Source organism: Dendrobates tinctorius, unplaced genomic scaffold (assembly GCF_039654945.1).
Source record: "Dendrobates tinctorius isolate UK_male_01 unplaced genomic scaffold, ASM3965494v1 ptg000014l, whole genome shotgun sequence".
NCBI classification, from domain to species: Eukaryota; Metazoa; Chordata; class Amphibia; order Anura; family Dendrobatidae; genus Dendrobates; species Dendrobates tinctorius.
In genome coordinates, this window is record NW_027361682.1 from 27,196,716 (window position 1) to 27,218,914 (window position 22,199).

The following is a 22,199-nucleotide window of genomic DNA, read 5'->3' on the forward strand; positions in this document are numbered from 1 at the left end:
TCACCTGCAACCCAAATCTGGAGGTGCTAAGGGGAGCTGCACGGAAATTACAACCTTTACTACAAAAAGATGCCCGATTAAAATCCATTTTTCCAGACCCCCCACTGCTGTGTTTTAGGCAGCCCCCAAATTTAAGAAGCATCATTGTCAGAAGCTCCCTGTCCTCTCCAACAGCTGCAGGAACCTTTCCTTGCAACCAGAAAAAATGTAAAACCTGTCCATTTATAATGACCACGGACAAGATAAAGATCCCCAACTCACATCAGGACTACAAGATCCCAGGTACTTTCACCTGCATTACATCTAATGTGGTGTACTTAATTATTTGTACTAAATGTCCAACTGGGGGTCTGTATGTGGGGGAGACAGGGCAAAAGCTTAGAACAAGGATGAATGCTCATCGTCACACAATAAGAGAAAAAAGAATGGATCTACCTGTGGCAAAACATTTCTGTATCCCTGATCACAGCAGCATGGATATGAAATTACTGGTATTGAAAGGTAACTTCACATCTCAGAGAGAGAGACGAGTTTGGGAGTACAAATTTATGACGAACTTTGACACTCTCAGTGCTGGAATGAATGTGTCGCATGGATTTATGTCTTTTTACATCAATTAAGGAATTTCCTTTTAAAACCTTGCAGGGCAACACAGAACTAGACCCCAATCAGAGGACCATAAAACATCCAGACTCCTTATCTATGAACTGGTCCAATGTTTATATTTATGTTTCTCCCTCTCCCATATTGATAGTTCTGCTTCACGTCACTTGTCTTATCTATTGCATTTTTTCTAGGCTGTATTGTGCATAAATATGTGACTTCAGATTTTGTATTAGTCTAGCCTGATGAAGAGACCTGAGTAGTCTCGAAAGCTTGCAATGTATTACCATCTTTTCAGTTAGCCATTAAAAGGTATCAACTACTGAGGACTCTCAATCCTGAATATTTTTCTATCTACTGGCGAACACGGTACAAAGATATACATCTTTCCTGTATCAAAATGGAGGATACCAGAATGTACCGCATCTTTATGGAACTAAAACCACTTCTGAAGAAACGTGCACAAATGGACAGCGACATTTTTTTCTTATCTAAATGCAAAAAGGAGAATCTAATTCCCAAAGGACTCTGGATTACAAACCCAATTCTTCATACCTACAATACCCATTATGCACAAAACCTTTGTCACAGGACTTCTGAGAGACTAAGGAACCACCTTTTACATGTCTGCTACAGCATAAGGAGTAAAGTCCAGGGGCAATTTGAAACTCTGAGGAAAACACTTACAGAAAGCACAGAGCAAAAATTACAACAATACTACAACAAACTACGGACCTTTCTGGTTCATAACAAGGAAAAGAAACTACACAGACTGCGTCTCAATTCAGGACTCTATACAAACAGATACAAAACAAATCCAAAACCTGACAACTTGGACAACCACTCCATTCCAGACACAAAAGCATCTAACTGTGTCATCAATCTCTCAGATTATAAACCCAACAAAGTGGAACTGGCCGTGCTTTCTAGAGGACTCTCATTTTGCCCCACTAAGGCCCTAGATAAAACTGAACTCTGCAGTGATATGGAACAGTATTTCAGGAGACTGCGCCTGAGGGAATATTTCAATGATACAGAAGATTCAGAAAACACTCAGACCGAAGGAAAAGGGATCGTAACAACTAGGAAAAGGTCAGACTGGACACCTCCACCTGGACGCAACCCTCATTTGGATAAATATATAGACTCCTTCAGACATTTGATAAAATCCACAATCATAGACACTAACAGGAGACAAGCATCCAACATCAGTGCCCAGGAGAGAAAGGCCATACAGTCTTTAAAAACCAACAAAGAAATCATCATTAAACCTGCTGACAAGGGAGGTGCAATAGTCATGATGAATACGTCAGACTACATGAAGGAAGCAAACAGGCAACTTATGGACACATGCTACTATAGAAAATTGGAGTCGAGTCCTACACAGGACTATTACAAGGAACTAAACAAGTTGGTTTCTTGTCTGCCTGACCAGTCCATAAGAGCTGGCGATGACCTGATACCAGAGACTCCAAGAATAGGGACATTCTACATGCTTCCCAAAATCCACAAATCTGGAAATCCAGGAAGACCAATTATTTCATGTGTGGGCACCCTCACTGAGCAGGTATCTGGATGGGTAGAGGGTATTCTTAAACCACTGGTGAAGGATACATCCAGCTACATTCAGGACACAACTGACCTATTGAATAAACTAGCAGCAATAGGTCCTCTACCAGAAGGAACCATCCTGGCCACCATGGATGTGGAATCTTTGTACTCTAATATCCCACACCAAGATGGTTTACATGCCTGCAAATTCTTCATGGAAAACACAGGGACTGATGCTGATGCCGTGGTGAAACTTATAAAATTCATCCTCACCCACAATTACTTTGAATTTGACAACAGGATCTATCTACAGGAGACTGGCACAGCTATGGGAAGTAAAATGGCTCCACAGTATGCAAATCTTTTCATGGCCAAGCTTGAAAGCGATTTTTTGTCCTCATGCCCCATCAGGCCCCTGGCCTACTACCGCTTCATTGATGATATTTTAATCATCTGGACGGAGTCTGAGCAACAGCTAAAGACGTTCCACGAACAGTTTAATCAATTTCATCCCACCATCAATTTAACACTCAACTACTCCAGTACCGAGATTAATTTTTTGGACACCATCATTAAGCTAAAAAACAATGAAATAGAGACATCCCTGCATCAGAAGCCAATCGACCGTCCAACATACCTTAAATGGGACAGTTTCCATCCAAAACACATAAAGAACTCTATTATCTATAGCCAAGCCATCAGATACAATCGTATATGTTCCAACCCCATGGATAGAGACAAACACCTTGGTCGCCTCAAAAAAACCTTTTTGAATCAGGGTTACCATCCAAGAACAATTGAAAACCAAATTACAAGAGCCACCAGATTGTCAAGGAATCACCTGCTACATTACAAAGCTAAAGAAGAAAATAACCGAGTGCCTCTAGTAGTCACCTACAACCCAAATCTGGAGGTGCTAAGGGGAGCTGCACGGAAATTACAACCTTTACTACAAAAAGATGCCCGATTAAAATCAATTTTTCCAGACCCCCCACTGCTGTGTTTTAGGCAGCCCCCAAATTTAAGAAGCATCATTGTCAGAAGCTCCCTGTCCTCTCCAACAGCTGCAGGAACCTTTCCTTGCAACCAGAAAAAATGTAAAACCTGTCCATTTATAATGACCACGGACAAGATAAAGATCCCCAACTCACATCAGGACTACAAGATCCCAGGTACTTTCACCTGCATTACATCTAATGTGGTGTACTTAATTATTTGTACTAAATGTCCAACTGGGGGTCTGTATGTGGGGGAGACAGGGCAAAAGCTTAGAACAAGGATGAATGCTCATCGTCACACAATAAGAGAAAAAAAGAATGGATCTACCTGTGGCAAAACATTTCTGTATCCCTGATCACAGCAGCATGGATATGAAATTACTGGTATTGAAAGGTAACTTCACATCTCAGAGAGAGAGACGAGTTTGGGAGTACAAATTTATGACGAACTTTGACACTCTCAGTGCTGGAATGAATGTGTCGCATGGATTTATGTCTTTTTACATCAATTAAGGAATTTCCTTTTAAAACCTTGCAGGGCAACACAGAACTAGACCCCAATCAGAGGACCATAAAACATCCGGACTCCTTATCTATGAACTGGTCCAATGTTTATATTTATGTTTCTCCCTCTCCCATATTGATAGTTCTGCTTCACGTCACTTGTCTTATCTATTGCATTTTTTCTAGGCTGTATTGTGCATAAATATGTGACTTCAGATTTTGTATTAGTCTAGCCTGATGAAGAGACCTGAGTAGTCTCGAAAGCTTGCAATGTATTACCATCTTTTCAGTTAGCCATTAAAAGGTATCAACTACTGAGGACTCTCAATCCTGATGGGTATCTGGGCACTGGACTATGGGATAGAGGATGTGTGAGGGGTATATAGGCACTGGACTATGAAATAGAGGATGTATGATGGATATGAGCCCGGAACTATGGGATAGAGGATATGTATGATGGGTATATGGGCACGGGACTATGGGATGGAGGATGTGTGATGTGTATATGTGCACTGGACAATGGGATGGAGGATATGTAGGATGGGTATACGGGCACGGGACTATGGGATGGAGGATATGTATCGTAGGCATATGGGCACGGGACTAAGGGATGGAGATAATCATTATAATTTGTTATAACTAACCAGAGTTAGTTACTATGCCCGGGCAACGCCGGTCTCTTCAGCTATATGCTTATACTAGCTGAAGAGGCCGGCACTGCCCGGGCACAGTAACTAACTGTGGTTAGTTATAGCAAATTATAATTATCCTCCATCCCATAGTCCCGTGCCCATATATACCCATCATACATATCCACGATCCCATTGGCCTGTGCCCATATACCTATCATACATATCCTCCATCCCATAGTCCAGTGCCCATATACCCATCACACATCCTCCATCCCATGGGTATATGGGCATGGGACTATGGGATGGAGGAAGTGTGATGGGTATATGGGCACTCGACGGTGCGCATGCCAATCCCGGACATACACACACACATACACGCACACACACTTGAGCTTTATATATTAAATTATAGGCATCTAAAAATTGTCGCAGGAAGAGGAAAACTTAGGAAATTAGCATGTTTTAAATTTTACTTCTCCACTGTATTCACATATATTCACATATATAATATACTAGCTGAAGAGCCCGGCGCTGCCCGGGCATAGTAACTAACTGTGGTTAGTTATAACAAATTATAATTATCCTCCGTCCCATAGTCCCATGCCCATATACCCATAATACATATCCTCCATCCCATAGTCCCGTGCCCATATACCCATCATACATATCCTCCATCCCATAGTCGAGTGCCCATATACCCATCATACATATCCTCCATCCCATAGTAGAGTGCCCATATACCCATCACACATCCTCCATCCCATAGTCCCGTGCCCATATACCCATCATACATATCCACCATCCCATAGTCCAGTGCCCATATACCCATCACACATCCTCCATCCCATAGTTCCATGCCCATATACCCATCATACATATCCGCCATCCCATAGTCCCGTGCCCATATACCCATCATACATATCCTCCATCCCATAGTCCAGTGCCCATATACCCATCACACATCCTCCATTCCATAGTCAACCATTATGACATCATAATGAGCGGCGGGGCTTGCAACCTATGATGAATCGTCGCCATACAACCATTATGACATCAAAATGAGAGGCGGGGCTTGATACGCACAAACTTTTTCCCCATTATGAAGATAGGGGCATTATGACATCATAATGAGGGGTGGGGCTTGATACGCACACACTTTTTCCCCATTATGTAGATAGGGGAAAAATTGTTTGGTGAATTGGAACGCGCGGGGTTAAAATTTCGCCTCTCAACATAGTCTAGGACGCTCTCGGGGTCCAGACGTGTGACTGTGCCAAATTTTGTAGCTGCGACGGTGCGGATGCCAATCCCGGACATACACACACACACACACACATACACACATTGAGCTTTATATATCAGATGGAGAAAGGTTTCAGAACATGTATCTTACGCTTTGAATTCACATTTTTCTTCCAGCCCCATTACTCTTGGTGTATGTAAGAGTGTCTGGTGGGGCAGAGCTCCCTAATACCAGTGTGGCCCTCTAATAGGGGCCACCTGTGTAACAAGTTTGTTCATGATAAACTCTACCCTCCTAAATATTCCCCATCACCTGTGAGTGAGATTATTGAGAAGTAGAAGGAACAGATATTTTGATCACGGCCTCTCCCCAACATCAGTGTCTGACCTCACAAATGCTCTTCTGGATGAAGGGGGCAAAAATTCTCACAGATGCCTCTAAAATCTTTTAGAACATCTGCCCAGAAGAGAGGGAGCCATTATATCTGCAGAAGGGCCAAACTCTATGTTAATGCCTATGGATGTAGAATGGAAGGTCAGAAAACCTCCACTGTAACCAGTAAGTGTCCCAATCCTATATCGTACTTTAAGTTCTTCACCATCTGCCACTGATTGTCCACAGATGTGTTGTGCAGATGATCTCTACCACATGCGCCAAGACATTACATAAAGTAACAGATTGTCAATATTTTAGGCTTAATTTCTGATTATCCCTACTCTTACAAATAATGAGTTACAGATTCCTTGCACAAATGGACAGCGACATTTTGTTTCTTATCTAAATCTCCCATATTGATAGTTCTGCTTCACGTCACTTGTCTTATCCATTGCATTTTTTCTGTGTTGTATTGTGCATAAATATGTGACTCTTCAGATTTAGTATTAGTCTAGCCTGAAGAAGAGACCTGAGTAGTCTCGAAAGCTTGCAATGTGTTATCATCTTTTCAGTTAGCCATTAAAAGGTATCAACCACTGAGGACTCTCAATTCTGAATATATTCCTTTCTATGACTTCCCAATAATTGTAACTAGCTGACTGACTATCTGGCAACTTGTATGCCCCACCTGTATCTAAACTTTACTGTATGGCTATGTGCCCAAGTTGCAGAAATGCTGTGGAATTGTCCGCATTTCCGCAACTCCCCGCCGGGGTAAAAGGCATGCGGAATTCGCATGCATTTTCCCGCAAAACACAAGCGTTTTGCAAGTGTTTTTAGCTTGCAGAATGCTTGCGCTTTTCCAAGCGATTTTAAGCATCGCTTGGAAAAGTGATTGATTGCTTGACAAGTGTGACCAACCTTAGTGCTTGACAAGTGTGACCAACTTTTTATTTTTGATGCTGCTTATGCAGCATCAATAGTAAAATATAGAACTGTTACGTCATCAGAGACTCTCTTCCATGCCCTGGGTACCATATTCCTGTTAAAAAAATAAAAATAAAAATAGAAATATACTTACCTGTTGTGAATTCTCTCTCTAGCTTCCCTCTGGTGATTACTGAAGGTAGAGGAGCTGGTCATATCGACAGAGGGGTTGCGAGTTCTCTTTCTGGGCTCCCTCTGGTGGTTACTGGAGGTAGTGGAGCTGATCTGAATGACAGAGGCTTGTCAGCTGATATTGAGGAAGACGATTGGAGATCTGGGGTTTCAGATTGGGATTTAAGACAGCCGACTCCCTCTATCCCTGCTGGTGATTTTCTTCCTGTGCCTCCTGAGGTCTGAGGTCTCTTGCTCTGTCCCTGCATGTTCAGCTAAGTGGTTCATTTGCTACTCTGTTTACATTTGATCAGTTTTTGTCTATCTCTGCTTTGTGCGGGTCAGCCAGCTCCGGCTGGGGCTGTGCTGAATCACCGCCCATATGATACTGCTTGTGCCTGTTTGTTTTGTCCGCTGTTATATTGGTCTCTTTTTGCTTTGCTTTCAGAATATACCAGAGTGCTGATATAGTGAGGGCGAAGTCGTGCGACTTCAGTGTTTTTTGTGCATCAGACGTGTTGGACTTTTGCAGGGTTTTTTGCGTGATTGCAAACAGTGTCTTTCCTTTCCTGTCCTGTCTAGTCAGTGTGGGCCCCATCGTTTGCTCAGTCTATTTTTCTGCCTGCGTTTGTGTTTTCATCTTGTCTCACCGACAATATATGTTTGGGGGCTATCTATTCCTTTGGGGTCTGCTCCAGGGCAGTTTAGATTTCCCCTTTCTTGCTTTAGGCTGTTAGCTCTCCGGCTGTGTCGAGGCATCTAGGATCATCGTAGGTACGCTCCACGGCTACTGCTAGTTGTGTGGACAGGATTAGGGGTCTGGAATCCGCTTAGTTACCAACCTCTCTGGTTTTCTGTGGCTTAGCCTGGGCCTGCTATCATCCTCGGTGACCCATCCATAACACTTACCCTCCGTCGGTCCCCGGAATCCTCCCGGCCCTCATGGCGCTGCCGGCAACTTCCGTTCCCAGGGATGCATTGCGCGAATGACCCTGGGTACCATCCGCACATGAAGTGCTCACTTCACTCATGGTGGGCATAGCCACATGTGTAAAGTGAGTGTTTCAATGCAATCCTATGGCGGCGGAATCGTCGCAATTCCACAGAAATAATGAACATGATGCGAATTTTACCGCTATGCGATTCCGCAGCGGAAAAATCTGCAGCATGAGCACAGCAACTGCGGAATCCCATAGGATTGCATGGGATGCGTTTTTAAAGCGTTTCCACTGCGGCAAAAACACGGCACAAATGCATAAAAAACCCATCGTGGGCACACAGCCTATTCATCCAAGTGTAAGAAGCCCCATATACAATGCTGCTAACAGTCAGATAAACAGAGAAGAGACATCCAACATAAGAAGAGGCACAAGAGAGAAAAGCTTAAAGTTTTTGTCCCTGCAGCAGCCAAGGAGAAATCAGTATTTATAGATGTGGGAAGAAATGTTCGGGTTTGCAGGATTTTCATGCCAGCTGCGCCGAGAACAGAAATGGCGGCTTTATAAATAGATGATAATAAAACTAAATCTAACTCTGGAGACGGTAGGTAGCCAATCAGTGGGATTACTCCGCCGGAAAATGAACACTGGCAATGAAGGTAAAACGCTGGTAGCGGCCGTTCAACTGGGAATGGAGTGGAAATAATCTGGTTTCTGGCAGTTATGCATGTTGACTTTGACTCCTAAAAATCAATAAAACTATACAAATAATATTCCACTTCAAAATTATATATAAATGAACCTCTTAGAGCTGAGGCATTTTTTTCCTCTCACCACTTTTCAGCAGCCGTCACTTTTTTTCATTTGTTAACTGATGTGGCAGTACAAGGATTTGTTTTATGCGAGACTATATGTATCGTATATACTTGAGTAGAAGCCGAGATTTTCAGCCCATTTTTTGGGGATGAAAGTCCCCCTCTCGGCCTATACGCGAGTCATATACGCCAAGGGGGTCGGCGGGGGAGGGGGAGCAGGGGTGTCAGGTCATACTTACCCCCCTGGCGCAGTCTCTGCAGGCCCCCTGCTTCTCCCACGGTCTTATCTCCTTCCTTCAGCGGTCACGTGGTACCGCTCATTAAAGTCATGAATATGCGCATATTCATTACTTTATTGAGCGGTACCACGTGACCGCTTTAGGAAGGAGCCTGAGACCGGGAGAAGCAGGGGAGCTGCAGAGACTGCGCCAGGAGGGGGAAAGTATATGCTATATTCACCTGTCCCCGGTCCATCGCTGCGGCCGCTCTGTCCTCCGAGTCCTCTGTCTGTGATGTTCAAGTCAGAGGGCGCAGTGACATAGTTAATGCGCACTGCGCCCTCTGCCTGAACGTCACAGAGGACCCAGCAGACAGAGCGACGCGCAGCGACGGAGCGGGGATGGGTAAATATCGCCAGTGCCGGGGTCCTGAGCCAACTATGATACCGGCACCTGTGCCCGCCTGCTCAGGACACCGGCCCTGGGCCCCCAGCGACGAGAGGTATGTCATTTTTTTTTTATTTGCAGCAGCAGCATATGGGGCCATCCTGAACTGTATGGAGCATTATATGGGGCTCCTGATTCAATATGGATATTCAAAAACATTTAACCTACTGATGTCTCAATCAATTTTACTTTTATTAGTATCTATTTTTTTTTTTTTTTAATTTACCAGTAGCTGCTGCATTTTCCACCCTAGGCTTATACGCGAGTCAATAAGTTTTCCTAGTTTTTTGTGGCAAAATTGGGGGGGGCGGGGTGTCAGCTTATACACGAGGTTTTTTTTTACTGTTTCACACCAAGTAACAAATTAATTCTCCAGATCAAGTGGATTTCTATTACGCTTATTATATGTAATAAAATGTATTTAATTGGAAAAAAAATGAATTTTTCAAAATTTTTACAATTTTTTTTAACTTTAGCAAATGTTTTATACGTGTTGTTATAATTTGCATAGTTTGTCCCTCACAAGGTCTTAAAGATCATAGGGGAACATTTTTTATGGTTTATTTTCTACCACTGTAACTGGGGTATCCATAGAAGCCCCAGTAACAGGGGAAAACAGCCTCTTACCACTTAGGACATGTTCACATATCGAGTAATTCGTTAGAATGGATCCAGTAGCAATCCACTGGCAAAATGTTATGAAGAAACAATTTCTTTGTGTCTTAAAAAAAATAACTTCAGTGGGATCCTTTTTTTATTACTTTAACATTGAAGTTTATGTACGACGGATCCGTTGAATAGCCATCAGTTGTCTTCCATCTGAAACAGATCCAGCAAGTAAAAAAAATGGATCCTATTCAAATGAAAGAAAAATTGATAACTATTTAATGGATCCACTGTCCATAGACTTCAGTGTTAAAAAACGGGTGCAGCAGAGATCAGTTTAAAAAAAAAAACAACGGACAAAAAAGTTGTGTCTGCATGTTTTTTGACAACAGATTGCTGCTGAATCTGTCCTATTGGATGATTACTGGACATGTGAATATAGCCTTAAAGGGGTATTCCCATCTCTAAGATCCTCTCCCAATATGTAGTAAATATAATAATTTTATTAGCAATTACCTCCAATTAGAAATGGTGTATAGTTATTCTGATTAGCTACGTTGTTTACCCCATGTGCAGGGCATTACAGTAGCTTAGGTATCCATTTTTACAGCCAATAACAACTAACTGTCACTATATAAGTGGTCATAACTATGGATACCTAAGCTACTGCACTGCTATGTACATGGGGTGAGCGATATAGCGAATCGGAAGAACTATACTACATTTCTAACTGGACGTACTTGCTTATATTATTACACCTACTACATATTGGGATATGATCTTGGAGACGATAATACCATTATAAATGCTGGTGGCAATCTCAGACAGCAGCATTTGCTTTACGCAACCATGCTGCAGGTGTCCATTCTGGCACACAATTAATATCTACAAAAAACAATGGCAAAATTTTGTTTTTTTCACCTTATTAAGTCACTTAGATTTTTGTTATTTTCCAACACATTAATTGGTAAAATATATAGTGTAATTTAAAAACTCGTCTCACAAAACAACAAGCCCTTGCTCGTTTATGTCACCAAAAAAATAAAAATGTTATTTATCTTGAAAAAAAATGTAGAAAAACACAAAAAACAAACAAACCCAAAAAATCTGGCTGTGACATTAAAAGGTTAAAACCAACACCTATCACTTACCTGTCCAGTGGCGAACACAAAAACCAAAGCAGAACCAGCTGCAGTCAGTCCCCACGTGAACAACGTTCCCAAAAGGGACTGTATTACAGGGCTGTATCCTTCAATCATTTTCAGACCCTTGATAAAAAAAAAAGCAAAATGCAAGTAAAAATATAGTTTTGTTTAATTAATGACCTCAATCATAACATCAAGCAGATAACGGAAGATGAGCATTGTGAAGGACGAAGTAAACATCTCTGCCTTCCCGAAATGTGCCCCAACCCTTGGGATTTCACAGGATCATTGTTTTCTTTTAATTAAAAACGCCAGAAAGAAGCTCTTCGAAGCTCTTAACACACGTGTGTGAACTCTTCTGCAGCTACATCAAAACTGAATCCTTTTGTCTGACAAAAGCACATGGAGACCCCATGGCACAACAAATCACAGCAAGGCTCAGATATTTAAACTGGAACATGACCTATAATAACAGAATGCAATATCTCTGAGACTAACCGAGCACATAACCCGAATCGGCATTCCTTTCCCCACACGCCCGTATCCAGCAGCCACCTGTAGCACTCTGCGTTATGGAGTGATAAAGCATAGCTACCAGGAATTACATACGGTAGGAATATTTAGTCTATGTGCAGATAAAATCCAGCGGAACCCAGTGGCGGCACCACCGACCCATTCAAAGCTTTGGGTGGAAATTTATGGGCCATCCACAATTTTGGACAGAAAATCATATTCTCAGACATGGGAGGAGGGAGGCAGCTAAGCCAGGGTTGGCAGCAGAGTGTGGTAGGGATCAGCCTAGGAGATAAGGCAGTCCCTCATTTTGGACTTAGTTTTTCGACTGGCAGGAGGATACGTGAGCTGACGCAGCCAGGAAAACCATGTAACTAAGGTTTGGACCTGTGATCCATCAGCGCCTCCCTGTGGTCACATGCCACATTACACGGTAATTGCAACCTATCTATACCCTACTTTTGAACTGCACTCCTGACTGTAAACTTGTATAATTGTTCTTGTATATATACCTGTATATTTCAAGTGTGCCTTTTCGGCGATTAAATATAAAATTAACCTTGGGCTGATCTTTTATCTCGATACACGAACCCCCACATCCGCACGCTAGGTTGGTTATATTATATGCTACAACCCGGGTTGTTTCTGACCTGATATAAGCCTGTTGTCGGACAGGGCATATTTTGAACAAGGAACTGGTGGCAGAATACCGTACTGTGTTACTGGGGAACTCTGGCAGTGATGGCCACGAGGTTTATATATATATCCCCAGCCTGGACTGGTGATATCTCCCCCGTCACTGGGAGTGCCTCAATAACTCATACCTGTAAGGGAAGCCTTTCCGCTGTCTATTTGCCTCGGTGCAGTTCCCTGACCGACCTGGGGCAAGTGGTGGTGCCAGATAGCCGATCTCAACCCCCCCCAGGTGAGCGAAGTCGATACCCCATTCCCCTGTGCAATCTGTCACAAGCATAGTAAACCTGACAACTTAGCAGAGCATTAATTGCGGCTGTACTGGCTGTCATAAATTTGGTACAGATAAAGTATCTAGTGATCAGTGAATGTGCTTGGACAAGGTGTTATCCCGCATGCTCGGGTACTAACCAAGTGACTTTGGCGTGCTCAAATACTATGTTCGAGTGCCCGAGTCTGTATGTCTCACCCCTCTTTGACAGACGCAACACATGCAGGAATTGCCTATCAAACATGTGTGAAATATAAGGTAAACAAGACACAAAGACAAAACAGGGATAACAGAAAACTTCTATCATGCAAAAGCACTAACTAACAATAGGGAGGAGGATAGGGACAGGGAGGCACAAGCTAAATGGGAAAAGGGACCAGGAGATAAACACACATGTACTACAGCAAACCACAAATCACTACTACAACAACTCCACTCCAACCACTTAGCTTTAGAACAGGAAAACAAGACTTTAACAGGCAGTTACTAACTGCCCTAAGCCAGTATATATAGAGGGAGTAAATGATCAGCAGTTGTAGCTGATAACAACCAGGCTGTATGGTCTCAATCAGCCTGGAAAGAGTCCTTAACCCTCTCAACATCAAGGAAACCAAATCCATTTAAAATAGGAGACGAATCACACCATCTCTAAAAACCTGTGATTCATTATCCGACAACATGAATGTCTAACTCCAGGTCTTCCAGGAGGACTTAACACCCTTGTGACACTAATAATATGTGTGCATCATATGCTCTAAGGGAAGTAAAACTAGGAGAGTCACTTGTAGAGGAGGATCTGGATGTACTTGTAGCTCACAGACTAAATAACAGCATCAGAGGCTTCTAAAGCCAGCAGGATATTGTCATGTATCAAAAGAGGTATAAACTTGTGAAACATGGATGTAAAACTAGCAATTTACAAAATGTTGATGCAACCTCATCTGGAATATGCAGTTCAGTTCTGGATACCGGTTCATACAGTTGTGGCCAAAAGTATTGACACCCCTGCAATTTTGTCAGATAATACTCAGTTTCTTCCTGAAAATGATTGCAAACACAAATTCTTTGGTATTATTATCTTCATTTAATTTGTCTTAAATGAAAAAACACAAAAAGAATTGTCCTAAAGCCCAATTGGATATAATTCCACACCAAACATAAAAAAGAGGGTGGACAAAAGTATTGGCACTGTTCGAAAAATCATGTGATGCTTCTCTAATTTGTGTAATTAACAGCACCTGTAACTTACCTGTGGCACCTAACAGGTGTTGGCAATAACTAAATCACACTTGCAGCCAGTTGACATGGATTACAGTCGTCTCAACCTGTGTCCTTGTGTGTACCACATTGAGCATGGAGAAAAGAAAGCAGACCAAAGAACTGTCTGAGGACTTGAGAAACCAAATTGTGAGGAAGCATGAGCAATCTCAAGGCTACAAGTACATCTCCAAAGACCTGAATGTTCCTGTGTCTACCGTGCACAGTGTCATCAAGAAGTTTAAAGCCCATGGCACTGTGGCTAACCTCCCTAGATGTGGACGGAAAAGAAAAATTGACAATAGATTTCAACGCAAGATTGTGCGGATGTTGGAAAGAACCTCAACTAACATCCAAACAAGTTCAAGCTGCCCTGCAGTCCGAGGGTACAACAGTGTCAACCCGTACTATCCGTTGGTGTCTGAATGAAAAGGGACTGTATGGTAGGAGACCCAGGAAGACCCCACTTCTTACCCCGAGACATAAAAAAGCCAGGCTGGAGTTTGCCAAAACTTACCTGAAAAACCCTAAAACGTTTTGGAAGAATGTTCTCTGGTCAGATGAGACAAAAGTAGAGCTTTTTGGGCAAAGGCATCAACATAGAGTTTACAGGAGAAAAAAAAGAGGCATTCAAAGAAAAAAACACGGTCCCTACAGTCAAACATGGCAGAGGTTCCCTGATGTTTTGGGGTTGCTTTGCTGCCTCTGGCACTGGACTGCTTGACCGTGTGCATGGCATTATGAAGTCTGAAGACTACCAACAAATTTTGCAGCATAATGTAGGGCTCAGTGTGAGAAAGCCGGGTCTCCCTCAGAGGTCATGGGTCTTCCAGCAGGACAATGACCCAAAACACACTTCAAAAAGCACTAGAAAATGGTTTGAGAGAAAGCACTGGAGACTTCTAAGGTGGCCAGCAAAGAGTCCAGACCTGAATCCCATAGAACACCTGTGGAGAGATCTAAAAATGGCAGTTTGGAGAAGGCACCCTTCTAATATCAGGGACCTGGAGCAGTTTGCCAAAGAAGAATGGTCTAAAATTCCAGCAGAGCATTGTAAGAAATTTGTGTTTGCAATCATTTTCAGGAAGAGACTGAGTATTATCTGACAAAATTGCAGGGGTGTCAATACTTTTGGCAACAACTGTAGACAAGACACCATGGAATTAGAAAAGGTATAACGAAGAGCCACAAAACTGATAAGGGGAGATCACTGATTTTGTGACGCCACAGCGATCTCGCCAGCGAGATCGCGGTGTGTGACGGGGATCAGTGACCGGCCCCCCTGCTGGTTATCGCTGATCGTCCTCGATCGGCCTGGGCCATTTTTCGATCGCTTGTCTCCCGCTGGCCAGCACGCATCGCTGTGTGTGGCAGCGAGAGACCAGCGATAAGCGACGCTGGTTTCTAATGTAAACATCGGTTATCCAGGAGCCACGGCTCCTGGATACCCGCTGTTTACCTTGGAAACCGGCATACACGCTGGTTTCCAAGGTAAACAGCGGGTATCCAGGGGTCGCGCGGCTCTTAGATACCCGATGTTTACATTACAAACCAGCGTCCAGTGTCGCTAGTCCTGATCGCTGGAGGGGCTGTCTTGTGACAGCTCACCAGCGATCAGCCTAACGATGTCCCAGCGATACGATCATGTCGGATCGTTGGTGGGATCGCTGGGACATCGTTATGTGTAACGGGGTCTTTAGTTATTAGGAGAGAATAGCAAACTAAAAATTAAATGTATTTAGTCTTGAGAAATCTAAAGGGGAGGACATGATTAACTTGTACAATTACATAAATGGCCCATACAAAGAGTATGGACAAATCCTAAAACCATCTGAAAAGACAAGGGGGCTCTCCCTCTGCCTGGAGAACGAAAGGTTCATTCTCCAGAGGAGACAAGGCTTCTTTACCATAAGAACCATTATTCTGTTGAATCATCTACCCTTGGGAGATGGTCAAAGCAGGAAGCATTGATGGGTTAAAGAACGGCTTACATGCTTTTTTCTTAGAAGAAAATTACAAATGCATATATAAATGTGTAAAGTTCTTTTCTTTTTGAATCCGATCATTTTTATTGATTACCGTATTTTTCGGACTAAGATACACTTTTTTCCCAAAAAAATTTTGTTGGAAAATGGGGGTGAGTCTTATAGCCAGAATATACTCACAAATGCTGCAACAGTGATGCTCTGTGCGGCGCTCTGTTGAAGGGGCGGCAGCTCTCTGTGCTGTGGCGGCGGCTCTCTGTGCTTTGTGAGGGGGCTCCGACGTCATTTTGTCAAAACCCGGAGGCCCCCACAGCTCTATTGAGGTGCATGTTTAAATTCAGATCTCGACAACGAGATCTCTTCCCGAGATCTTGTCTCCCGAGATCTGAATGTGAGCATGCGCCGCCCCCAGCAACCATTTTCCCGGAGGCCACCACATCACAGCAATGGAGCTGCGCGGGGCTCTGGGCTTGACAAAATGCCGGCGGAGCCCCCCACGCAGCACAGAGAGCCGCTGCTGCCGCAGCACAGGGCACCGCAGCTGCACCAGCCTAGGATGGGCCATCGCACCAGCCTGGACCACCCAAAACCCCTGTGACCACTCCCGCACCTGTACTGATCCCCCCGGTAAACTGAATTTGGATTGTAAGACGGACCCCAATTTGACACATTTTTTTTTTCCTATTTTCTTTTTGAAAATTTGGGGTGCGTCTTATGGTTTGGTGTGTCTTATAGACCAAAAAATACGGTATTTGATTTTATAAATAATTACACACATTATTCATTATAGTACAAAAACAAACTCAATAAGCATGTTTAACCCTTAAAGTTTATATAGTCCTATACCTGCCAAGGTAGTCCATGCCAAACAGAGTTATCAATTTTGACCAAATAAGGATTTTTTCCAAAGACTGGTGACAATTTATTAATAACAGAGATTATACCAAAACTAGTATTGGTTGCATGTTCACTAACATCCTTACAAACAGAAAATAATTGGTATCTATTTGTCCTCAACATACAATATTTAAAAAAGCCGAAATAGCCAAGCCGTCTAGTAAAGTTATTCTGAGTAGGTCCAAAGACACCACCCAGGGGTGACCAGCCACCATTCCCATATATTTATACACTTTTTTATTGAGTTCCTTTTAACCCCTTCATGACCCAGCCTATTTTGACCTTAATGACCTGGCCATTTTTTGCAATTCTGACCAGTGTCCCTTTATGAGGTAATAACTCAGGAACTCTTCAACGGATCCTAGCGATTCTGGGATAGTTTTTTCGTGACATATTGGGCTTCATGTTAGTGGTAAATTTAGGTCGATAATTTTTGCGTTTATTTGTGAAAAAATCAGAAATTTGGCAAAAATTTAGAAAATTTCGCAATTTTCACATTTTGAATTTTTATTCTGTTAAACCAGAGAGTTATGTGACACAAAGTGGTTAATAAATAACATTTCCCATATGTCTACTTTACATCAGCACAATTTTGGAAACAAATTTTTTTTTTTGTTAGGAAGTTATAAGGGTTAAAAGTTGACCAGCGATTTCTCATTTTTACAACAAAATTTACAAAACCATTTTTTTTAGGGACCACCTCACATTTGAAGTCACTTTGAGGGGTCTGTATGGCAGAAAATACCCAAAAGTGACACCATTCTAAAAACTGCACCCCTCAAGCTACTCAAAACTACATTCTAGAAGATTATTAACCCTTCAGGTGTTTCGCAGGAACTAAAGCAACGTAGAAAGAAAAAATGGACATTTTAATTTTTACAACAAAAATTTTCTTTTAGCATCAATTTTTTCATTTTCACATGGGCAACAGGATAAAATGGATCCTAAACTTTGTTGGGCAATTTCTCCTGAGTACACCGATACCTCATATGTGGTCATAAACCACTGTTTGTGCGTACGGCAGGGCTCAGAAGGGAAGGAGCGCCATTTGACTTTTGAATGGAAAAACATGCTGGAATATTTAGCGGACACCATGTCGCGTTTGGAGAGCCCCTGTGTGCCTAAACATTGGAGCTCCCCCACAAGTGACCCCATTTTGGAAACTAGACCCCCCAAGGAACTTATCTACATGCATAGTGATCACTTTGAACCCCCAGGTGCTTCACAAATTGATCGGTAAAAAAAAAAAAAAGTACTTTTTTTTCACAAAAATTATCTTTTAGCCTCAGTTTTTTCATTTTCACATGGGTAACAGGATAAAATGGATCCTAAAGTTTGTTGGGCAATTTCTCCTGAATACATCTATACCTCATATGTCGTCATAAACCACTGTTTGGGCGCACGACAGGGTCCGTAAGTGAAGGAGCGCCATTTGACTTTTTGAATGGAAAATTAGCTCCAATCGTTATCGGACACCATGTCGCGTTTGGAGAGCCCCTGTGTGCCTAAACAGTGAAAACCCCCCACAAGTGACCCCATTTTGGAAACTAGACCCTTATGGATCTTACCTAGATGTGTAGTGAGCACTTTGAACCTCCAGGTGCTTCACAGAAGTTTATAACACAGAGCAGTGAAAATAAAAAAATCATTTTTTTTCCTCAAAAATGATTTTTTAGCACGCTATTTTTTATTTTCGCAAGGGTAACAGGAGAAATTGGACCAAAAAAGTTGTTGTGCAATGTGTTCTGAGTACACTGATACCCTATATGTGGGGGGGAACCACTGTTTGGGTGCACGGCAGGGCTCAGAAGGGAAGGAGCGCCATTTGACTTTTTGGAGTTAAAATTACCTCTAATCGTTAGCGGACACCATGTCGTGTTTGGAGAGCCCCTGTGTGCCTAAACATTGGAGCTCCCCCACAAATAACCCCATTTTGGAAACTAGACCCCCTAAGGAACTTTTCTAGATGCATAGTGAGCACTTTGAACCCCCAAGTGCTTCACAAAAGTTTATAACGCAGAGCCGTGAAAACAAAAAATGATTTTTAGCCAGCAATTTTTTTTCCACAAGGGTAACAGGATAAATTGGACCCCAAAAGTTGTTGTCCAGTTTGTCCTGAGTACGCTGATACCCCATATGTGGGTGGGGACCACTGATTGGGCACACGTCGGGGCTCGGAAGGGAATTAGTGACGTTTTGGAATGCAGACTTTGATGGAATGGTCTGCAGGCATCATGTTACATTTGCAGAGCCCCTGATGTACCTAAACTGTGGAAACTCCCCACAAATGAGCCCATTTTGGAAACTAGACCCCCCAAGAAACTTATCTAGATGTGTGGTGAGCACTTTGAAACCCCAAGTGCTTCACAGAAGTTTATAACGCAGAGCCGTGAAAATAAAAAATCATTTTTTTTCCTCAAAAAATGATTTTTTAGCTCGCAAATTTTTATTTTCCCAAGGGTAACAGGAGAAATTGGACCCCAAAAGTTGTTGTCCAGTTTGTCGATACCCATATGTGGGGAGGAACCATTGTTTGGGCGCACGTAAGGGCTGAGAATGGAAGTAGTGACATTTTGAAATGCAGACTTTGATGGAAAGGTCTGCGGTCGTCGTTACGTTTGCAGAGCCCCTAATGTGCCTAAACAGTAGAAACCCCCACAAGTGACCCCATTTTGGAAACTAGACCTTCCAAGGAACTTATCTAGATGTCTGGTGAGCACTTGGAACCCCCAAGTGCTTCAAAGACATTTATAACGCAGAGACGTGAAAATAAAAAACTCATTTCTTTTCCAAAAAAATTATTTTTTAGCCCCCAATTTTTTATTTTCCCAAGGGTAACAGGAGAAATTAGACCACCAAAGTTGTTGTGCAATTTTTCCTGAGTACGCTGATACCCTATATGTTGGGGTAAACCACTGTTGGGCACACGTCGGGGCTTGGAAAGGAGGGAGCACCGTTTGACTTTTTGAACGCAAAATTGGCTGGTATCAATGGTTGCACCATGTCACGTTTAGAGACCCCCTGATGTGCCTAAACAGTGGAAACCCCTCAATTCTAACTCCAGCCCTAACCCCAACACACCCCTAACCACAACCCTAACCCCAACACATCCCTAACCCTAATCACAACCCTAACCATAACCTTAACCCCAACACACCCCTAACCCTATCCGTAACCCTAATTCCAACCCTAACCCTAATTCCAACCCTAACCCCAACCCTAACCCTAATTCCAACCCTAACCCTAGTTCTAACCCTAATTCCAACCCTAACCCTAATTCCAACCCTAACCCTAATTCCAACCCTAACCCTAATTCCAACCCTAACCCTCTTTCCAACCCTAACCCTCTTTCCAACCATAACCCTCTTTCCAACCCTAACCCTAATGGAAAAATAAAAATAAATTTCTTTATTTTATTAGTTGATCCTGCCTATGGGGGTGATAAACGGGGGGTTTATTTACTTTTCATTCTATTTTGATCACTGTGAGAGTTTATCACAGTGATCAAAATAGAATGAAGGGAAATTGCAGCCGGCGGGCGGACTGCGCATGCGCCCGCCATTTAAGATGGCGGCGCCCATGGTCCGGGACACCGGGACACCGAGAGGGACATCGGAGGTACCGGGGGGGGGGTCGGAAGGTGGGGGGGAGCACAGAGAAGGGGAGGGGAGCCGATGATGACGGCGGCGGCATATTGCCACCGTCAGTCGGTATCGGGGGCCGATCGGCCCCGTGAGCCGGTGGGGTCGGATCACGGTCTCCAGCCATGTCCGATGCTACTGCAGCATCGGCCATGGCTGGATTGTAATATTTCATCAATTTTCATTGATGAAATATTACTATCGCTCTGATTGGCTGTTAAAAGTGAAACAGCCAATCAGAGCGAGCGTAGCCACGTGGGGGCGAAGCCACGCCCCCTGTGGTGAAGAACAAAGCCCCTTGTATCTGCGGGTCGGGTGACCTTTCAGTGACCTAGGTCACCCGACCCGCAGGGGGGATTTAAAGTCATGACGCCACATACGAGTCATGGGTCGTTCTGGCACGACTTTTCATGACGCCTACGTGGCGTCAAAGGTCGTGAAGGGGTTAATGTAAGTACCACTCTCCAGGCATATGGTATTATTAAAGGGAATCTGTCACCCTTTTTTTGGCCTATGAGCTGCCGGCATCTACATCAGGGGCTTATCTACAGCATTCTGTAATGCTGTAGATAAGCCCCGAATGTAACCTGAAAGAGAAGAAAAAAAAGAGTTAGATTATACTCACCCGGGGGGGCGGTCCGGTCAGATGGGTGTCGCGCTCCGGCGCCTCCCATCTTCATACTATGCTGTCCTTTTCTTCCCTTCCTGTCGTAGCTCCGGCGCAGGCATACTGCTCTGCCCTGTTGAGGGCAGAGCAGAGTCCTGCAGTGCGCAGACGCCGGGAGACATCTGGCGCCTGCACAGTGCAGTATTCTGCTCTGCCCTCAACAGGGCAGATGCCATGATCCAGGTTGGATATGACAGGTTTTCAATAAGTAGCCATTTTTTTCCTTTGAGCTGGTTGCTTAGAGTTGGTTTTGCCCCGGTGGCCATTAGGGTTATTACACAGGTGTCTTTTGTTCTAGTTTCCCCCGGTGGTGGTGAGCGTTATTGCACGGGAATATCTAACAGGTGTGAGACTCTGGCTCCTAACTATAAAGGTGTGTCAGGTGTTCTCACTCACTGTTGGTGATATTGGTCTTTTCCAACCATCCTTGGTGAAGGAAGGAGCTAGAGAGAGTTCCTGGCAGCTCAGTCAGAATCCTGGAGTGGCAGCTATGGTGTCAGCGAGGAGTTCTTGCAAAGCTTGGAGGAGTGGCAGCTATGGTGTCAGTGTGGAGTTCTTGCAAAGCTTGGTGGAGTGGCAGCTATGTTGAAAGCTGCACTCAGATGCTGGACTCTGTTGCTGGAAGAGAGCTGCACTCAAATGCTGGACTCTGTTGCTGGAAAGCTGCACTCGGATGCTGGACTCTGATGCTGGAAAGCTGCACTAAGATGCGGGATTCTGTTGCTGGAAAGCTGCACTCAGGTGTTGGATCCGGTTGGAGGAAAAGATGCACTCAGGTGTCGGACTCTGATGCTTGGAGCATTAGCAACAGAGCAAAGCTAAGTGGTGTTTCCCTGTTTGTCACTTTCCTCAATGTGTGCTTTAGTGCAGTGGTGGGATTAGGTTCTGCACCGTCCACTTCACTAGTAAGGGATTGGTTCAGGGCGAGCTAGGGATTTCAGGTATCCTGATGGGCGCCCGATGCGGAACCGGCCTAGGGATCGTTAGGAGTGTAGAGACACTGACTCAGGGGAGTGCAGGAGGTCTCCACGTCCCCGTTCCCTATCGCAGGGCCATCATTGTAATTGTTTTCCTGGTTTTCCCCTTTATTCTGAAATTCGCC

At 43.6% G+C, this 22,199-nt stretch overlaps 1 protein-coding gene across 5 annotated transcripts in view; it reads right to left on the bottom strand.

The window, feature by feature from the left end:
- SLC39A11 (solute carrier family 39 member 11) overlaps positions 1-22,199 on the bottom strand; it is a 641,085-nt gene that overhangs the window by 564,835 nt on the left and 54,051 nt on the right. For all 5 annotated transcript variants that reach the window (XM_073560128.1, XM_073560111.1, XM_073560102.1 and 2 more), the window contains exon 2: positions 11,180-11,296. In XM_073560128.1, the coding sequence (XP_073416229.1) occupies positions 11,180-11,287 (108 nt within the window). In that variant the 5' untranslated portion in view covers positions 11,288-11,296. The remainder of the gene's footprint in view (positions 1-11,179; positions 11,297-22,199) is intronic.